This window comes from Centroberyx affinis, unplaced genomic scaffold (assembly GCF_046629955.1).
Source record: "Centroberyx affinis isolate AG114_WGS23_722 - 3 ecotype Tasmania unplaced genomic scaffold, CSIRO-AGI_Caff_v1 ptg001064l_1, whole genome shotgun sequence".
Lineage (NCBI taxonomy): Eukaryota > Metazoa > Chordata > Actinopteri > Beryciformes > Berycidae > Centroberyx > Centroberyx affinis.
The window spans coordinates 202501-209951 of record NW_027279614.1 but is presented as its reverse complement, the minus strand read 5'-3'; the positions used below and the strand labels follow the sequence as shown (position 1 = coordinate 209951).

The 7451-nt window shown below is 40.1% G+C and overlaps 1 protein-coding gene across 1 annotated transcript in view; it reads left to right on the top strand.

Moving 5' to 3' along the window:
* The first annotated feature begins 595 nt into the window (after positions 1–595).
* proca (protein C (inactivator of coagulation factors Va and VIIIa), a) overlaps positions 596–7451 on the top strand; it is a 10259-nt gene continuing 3403 nt past the window's right edge. Inside the window, exons 1-5 of the mRNA XM_071523097.1 lie at positions 596–665; positions 1919–2076; positions 3284–3308; positions 4026–4136; positions 6115–6255. Coding sequence (XP_071379198.1) covers positions 596–665; positions 1919–2076; positions 3284–3308; positions 4026–4136; positions 6115–6255 — 505 coding nt within the window. The remainder of the gene's footprint in view (positions 666–1918; positions 2077–3283; positions 3309–4025; positions 4137–6114; positions 6256–7451) is intronic.

Sequence of the window (7451 nt, the reverse complement as noted above, 5' to 3'; positions counted from 1 at the left end):
GAAAAACGCAGATCCGTCTTCGAAATCGCTCGTTCTTCAGAGTCTCGGCGGCGTGACGTGACGGTCTTAGGGTGCACACACCCCCCCCCCCCTCCCCCCGCTGCTGCTGTGTTTCTGTCCGGATCGCCCCTAGCGTTTAGCTCGTGGGGTCAAAGGTCGCAGCGGTTCGAACAGGGATCCTCTCCTGCTGTGTGCTGCCAGCAGAAATGATCAAAAATCTAGGAAAGCTTCATAGAGAGCTGAATGCTGCTGGTTTAACACATGAAACGTGACGATAAAAAAAACATTTCACATGATGTTGTTGTGATATTGTATTTTTGTCTGATCTCAAGCTTTCCTCCAGAAGGCGGAAATAACGTTTACTACCTGCGTTACTGTCTGGTAAGTCACTTTTCATTTCATCATCTTCCATAAGATCTATTGATTAATTATATTACCAATCATTAAAATGTGGATTATGAGTTACTCGCTACTACTTGGATCACTGTTTCTGCTTTACGTCAACAGTGGTAAACATAAACATTGAGCAGAACAGACGATTGGCTAATAGCTTTGTCTCTGCCACATCCCATTGGCTGCAGGGTTGACTGATGTCATGGCCAGGCTCCTCCTCCTCAGTGTTTCCGTCGTCGCTCTGTGGTCGGCGTCTGTACTGAGCATGTCAGGTACGGAGGCTGCTGATTTCAACTGAACTGAACTGCGGTGAACTGAGCTGAATTGGACTGATTTGGTCAAACTGTTTTGTTTTGTTGTTTTTTTTTTATATTTTTGAATAATTATGTATATACACTGGTCTCTCGATCTCTATGGGACTCACCTGTTTAAATAAAGAATTCGATCAATCCATCAATCAATCAATTACTTTATTGCTCTGTGGTGAGAAGTGAGAAGCTCACAAAAGTCAACTCTTTGCTAGAACTGACTTGAGTCGAATTGAATTACATTTTATGGAACTTAATTGAACTTAAACACACAGTATGTAATTTCTGTCGCTAGGGGTCTCTCAATCAAAACAATAACAAAAGACGTAGTTTGATGACGTCGTGAAGTAGCGTGGGATCATGGGAGTTTTTTTACGGGGACAGCTTCGGCGACAGAACGCAGCAAACGGGAATGAATAATCGTGATCCGTCACAGTGAGCGATAAAAACAATAGAATGAAAAAAACAACAGAGCAGCTAGCTAGCTAGCTGGCCGACCTCCTTCCTCACTCTCTGACGGATCATCTGGTGTTTCCCGTGTTTCCCCGGAAGTTAGGGGGTAAAGGGGATATGACGCCATGACAGGAAGTTAGGGGGGTAAAGGGGATATATGACGCCATGACAGGACGTTAGGGGGTAAAGGGGATATGACGCAATGACAGGAAGTTAGGGGGTAAAGGGGATATGACGCCATGACAGGAAGTTAGGGGGTAAAGGGGATATGACGCCATGACAGGAAGTTAGGGGGGTAAAGGGGATATATGACGCCATGACAGGACGTTAGGGGGTAAAGGGGATATGACGCAATGACAGGAAGTTAGGGGGTAAAGGGGATATGACGCCATGACAGGAGACCAAATGAAACGCACCGTTACCTTGAAGAAAATGACGGATTTCTCTGGGTTTGAACATTGTTGGAAACATTTGGGATAATGTAAGTACATAACTCAAAAAAATATATAACATAGGTCTAGTCTTTTTTAGATATTTTAATGCGGAAATGTTACATATTACACCTTTAACTGACCTGAACTGAACTGCACAACTAAGAAATGTCTTAAAATGCAAAATATCACACAGGAAAAGTGAGAGAAATATGTCTCCTCTGATTCTGATGGGCGACCGGCGTCTGTCCTGTCCACAAGCTGACAGCCTGTGGTCCCTCTCTCTCTCTCTCTCTCTCTCTCTCTCTCTCTCCCTCCGGCTCTGTCCCTCAGTGTTCTCGGACGCCCCGCGGGCCCACATGTTGCTGCGCTCCCGACGGGCCAACTCCTTCCTGGAGGAACTCAAACCTGCCAACATGGAGCGGGAGTGTGTGGAGGAGAGGTGTGACTTTGAAGAAGCCAGGGAGATTTTCCAAACCAGGGAAGCCACAGTAAGAGAAGTTGTCATTTGATTTTTTTTTTTAATTAATTAAAGTCTCCATGAAATGAACTCATGGTGAGCTCATGCTGCACTAGTTGGCGTAAGTATAAAAAAGAAGAAAGGTCCAAGGCACTCTTCTGGCAAAACGTTTAAAAGCCTTTATTCAGATGACTATTTCATGGTGAAATTCTTAAAAGCATAGACAAAGCTTCCCAGTTCTATTTGAACATCCATGAAATAGCCATCTGAATAATGGCTTTTAAACTTTTTGCCAGAAGAGTGCCTTGGACCTTTCTTCTTTTTTGAACTTTTGTGTTCCCTACCAAAGAGCACCTTCATCACACCTGTTTGAACTTTTCTTTCTGGCGTAAATATAAATTTCTATCCAATAAAACCATCCTATTTTTGAACTGTCCCGTCCCTCCGCACCCCTCCCATCAAATAAAATTGCATTTAGACTTTTGAATGATGGGGTCTTTAACTCAAATTACTTTGCCAGGGTAATTTGTGCATTTTCTTGTACTTAAGTTTTCGACTTATTCACTAAGACTTTTATAAAAGTAGTAGCACAAAGAAACCTCTAAAAAGAGCGTGGCACAAGCAAATAATCCCGTTTATCACCAACTGTGAGCGCAAACTGCTCCAGCTGTAAATCTAATCCACCAAGGCTGCAGTCTCGCTCTCTAAAGCCTCTTTATAATCTCTGACCTGATCTGAGTTCAGGATGAAAACCATGGCCTCACCTCCTAATAAATATAAAAAATATTGAGATTTACATATAATTTAGATATGCATGACAATGACCAGCACAAAGACTCTTCATGTTTTGTCAGGCAGCACATGGTTAGTGAACAGCATGGCTTCCTGATGTGGTCATTTTGGTGAAATCGTGCACGCTCTCCCCTGCACAAACTTTTCGTGAATCTGATTTAGTGAATCTGCTGGAAAACTGGAAACTCACTGTACAAACATACTAACAAACAGCCATCCCTGTATTACAGCTGATTAGGTGTATTTTGTGTATTTTGTTTGGTTCCTTTAAAGTTACAGCAGGAAAAGTGCTATATAAACATACATCTAACAGGATGATGCTGATTCTTAATCTCATTATTCCAGAGGTTTAGGATGCAGAGATGTTTCCTTCACTGTGGATAGTACATATACAGTGAACCACATCAGATGTATTTCATCACTAACTCTTGATTATTAACTTCCAGCTGGAGTTCTGGACGGTGTACACAGGTAAGAACTGTTGCTTATCCATCTGAAACACACCAACCCATATTGGCTGTACTTCATGGTTCCAACTTAACAAACTTAAGCATTGATATTTCTAAATTCGCAATCAATATTTGTCAGCAAAACATGTATTGCTTTTATCTGAAATTGAAATTCCTGACTGGCACCCCAGGCACCAATAAAACCGCCACAACACACTTATCATATTTGTCTATGGTGGATTTTAGAAGGAGCAGAAAAGCCAAGCGCACTGCATTAAAAATGTTCAAAGTTTATTTATTTATTTATTTTAATTAGGCGGTTTGTTACATTACCAATCCTTCAGCCTCACTGTGGTGTTTCTGCACTGCACTTCCCACAGATCACCTGTCAATCAAACAGTGTGGGCGGAGCTTGGGTTTTCTGTTGATGCGGTTTTAGTTTCTGTCTGTTCAGCCATGGTGGCTATCACTGCTCACTACCCAGTTCTTCTTCTTCTTCTGTTGATTCCAAACAAACCGGAAACGTAAAACGCATCACTTCCTGTGCGGCAGAGGATTTTTCCCAGGAAAGAACTCCTCTAACCAGCAGGACAGTTGAAGCATGAAGCATCTTGATGATGTGATTGATCAAATTTATTTATCGGCATGCAGGCTTTTGTCTGCAGACAGCCTGGCTCTGACTAGCAGCTGCTGAGCATTATGGGATGTGAGTGTTTCTGTTGATGTGACTGTGTTTCAGATGGGAACCAGTGTAACTCCAACATCTGTGTTCATGGAACCTGTGTGGATCTGTACCAAGCCTACGCCTGCCGCTGCAACCCCGGATACGAGGGCAAATACTGCAACCATGGTGAGTGTGATATAACCCCCTCCCCCCATCATAACCTTTTATATTGTAGTATTGCAGTAAATGTATTTCCTAGGAAAGAAAAAACGAAAGAAATTCTGCAACTTAAAGGAAAACTCCCCCCTAAAACACTTTAAGGCTGTGTTCACACATAGTGGTTTTTTTTCAAAACTGCCACTACTACTAAACACATGCGGGGCGGCCGCACAGCGCACAACAGGCAGTCACTCTGGAAAAAAACAAAAAAAAACAATGCTGCACCCGGCAAGTTTCAACAGTTGAGAAAGGTTCAACTTTTCAGAAAAGTGTTGACAAATCTGATGGAGAAGAGGCGGGGTTTCCCACAACAAAGAAAGGGCCGGTAGAGAAATTGGTTGTTGTAGAAAGTGAATTTCCGTTGCCTTTACTTGTTGCACAACACTGTAATATCTGCTAGAAGTGGTAACCAGCTAAGTTAGTTAGTGAGCAAACGAGGGGGTTGTTGAAAGGCATTCTGGGAAATGTAGTAAATCACTAACTGAAGTGGAAGTACACAAGGCAGGTGGAGGGAAAGTGGGTTCACCCAAACAGTAAATTACAACACTTCATCACTAAATAACTGCTGGAATGAACTGAACATCACCGACTGATGAGATCTGACAGTGAAGAGGATCAGAGGAGGGTTTTCCTTTAAGTTCAAACAGAGCCGTTTATTTCAGCGTGTCCATGTGTCGCCTGCTGCTACTTGTGTTTAAAAGAAAAACATTTGGGATTCTCTTGGGGATCCAATTTCCAGATTGTTTTTTTTCCCCAATTTTTTCACTTGATTGAGATAAAGAAAATTAGACAGACACCAAATCCACTACAAAATTATTTATTTATTTATTTATCACCAGCTTTGCAGTTCTCCAGTTCAGAAACACTGATTTAGTTGTTACTGCCAGTGTGATGCAAATGCTGAGCTAACTGTAAATGCACAGCTAACTAAATGTTGAGCTAACTGTAAATGCAGAGCTAACTGTAAATGCAGAGCTAACTGTAAATGTTGAGCTAACTGTAAATGCAGAGCTAACTGTAAATGTTGAGCTAACTGTAAATGCACAGCTAACTGTAAATGCACAGCTAACTGTAAATGCACAGCTAACTAAATGTTGAGCTAACTGTAAATGCACAGCTAACTGCAAATGCACAGCTAACTAAATATTGAGCTAACTGTGAATGTTGAGCTAACTGTAAATGCAAAGCTAACTGTAAATGTTGAGCTAACTGTGAATGTTGAGCTAACTGTAAATGCAAAGCTAACTGTAAATACAGAGCTAATTGTGAATGTTGAGCTAACTGTAAATGCAAAGCTAACTGTAAATACAGAGCTAATTGTGAATGTTGAGCTAACTGTAAATACAGAGCTAACTGTGAATGTTGAGCTAACTGTGAATGTTGAGCTAACTGTAAATACAGAGCTAACTGTGAATGTTGAGCTAACTGTAAATACAGAGCTAACTGTGAATGTTGAGCTAACTGTGAATGTTGAGCTAACTGTAAATACAGAGCTAATTGTGAATGTTGAGCTAACTGTAAATGCAAAGCTAACTGTAAATACAGAGCTAATTGTGAATGTTGAGCTAACTGTACAGAGCTAACTGTGAATGTTGAGCTAACTGTGAATGTTGAGCTAACTGTAAATGCAAAGCTAACTGTAAATACAGAGCTAACTGTGAATGTTGAGCTAACTGTACAGAGCTAACTGTGAATGTTGAGCTAACTGTAAATACAGAGCTAACTGTGAATGTTGAGCTAACTGTAAATACAGAGCTAACTGTGAATGTTGAGCTAACTGTGAATGTTGAGCTAACTGTAAATACAGAGCTAACTGTGAATGTTGAGCTAACTGTAAATACAGAGCTAACTGTGAATGTTGAGCTAACTGTAAATACAGAGCTAACTGTGAATGTTGAGCTAACTGTAAATACAGAGCTAACTGTAAATGTGGTCTGTGACCCAGTCAACAGCGCCACCAACTGCTCTGTGAACAACGGTGACTGTGACCACGAGTGTTCGGAGAGCGAGGGCGGGCAGCGGCGGACCTGCAGCTGTCTGGCCGGGTACCGACTGGACGACAACTCCAGGAAGTGTGTCCCGACAGGTGAGGTGACGTTCAGTTTGACTGACAGATCTGCAGCGCCAGGCTCAGCTGCTGGGCAGGTGACGTTTTTTTTTAATTATTTTATATATACTGGGTGTTTCTACGGAAGAGGATTAGTGCCACGTGAAAAATGTATTTGAGTTCTGAGATTAATCTCAGAATTCTGACTTTAATCTCAGAATTCTGAGAATAATCAAATAACTCAAATTAAATTTCACGTGGCCTTAATCCTCTTCCGTCTGTTTCAAAAGTAGGTGTGTAATTTTTATTAATAGAAATAATGAAAAACAAAGCTGTTAAGATATAATTTTGCTAATTTTTAAATTTATTTCTAACAAAATAATTTAACAATTCAATAATTGCAAAATAATAATAATTATCTTTATTTTTATAGCACTTTTCAAAACAGAGTTTACAAAGCTGCTTTACAGATAAAAGAACAGTAAAGGAATGAAATAACAAAGCAATAGAAACATGATTCATAATTTAATATAAATAAAACTTTATCAAAAAATAGTTGTGTCAAATTATAAGAAACTTTTTTTTTTTACTATTACTATTTTTTTTTTTATTACTTTTTGTTAGGCTTGACTTCCTAACTGTCGTCTGTTCAGGATCCTTTTCCCTTTTGATGGAGTTTCTGAACCTTGGATAAAAAAAAGGTTAAAATAGGATCCAGAGGTGGGGACTCGAGTCACATGACTTGGACTCGAGTCACATGACTTGGACTCGAGTCACATGACTTGGACTCGAGTCACATGACTTGGACTTGAGTCCTAGTTTTAATTGCTTGAGACTTGACTTGATGCATGAAGAGAAGACTTGAGACTTGACATGACTTGGGTTCTGGTGACTTGGGACTTGACTCTGACTTGTACTCTGATGACCTGAAAAGGTTTCTAAAGTCTTGACTTGAGATCTTGTGTTTGTGTAAATGACTTAGATTGAAAGTGATGAGATTTGTTCCAGCAGACGACTGAATTTAAATTCTGTTTTCTGAATTTGTATGGAATGATTGAATTTATTGAAGTTGAAACTGATTATAGAAATCAAACTCATGATGCTCTTACCAAGTTTTTATCCTATTAAAACCATATTGCATTGAAAAGTCCTAGATATTTAGTTTTCTTTAAGATACTAAATTGATACTGGACTGATTTGTTCTGTTCTACATTTAGACTTGAGACTTAACTTGA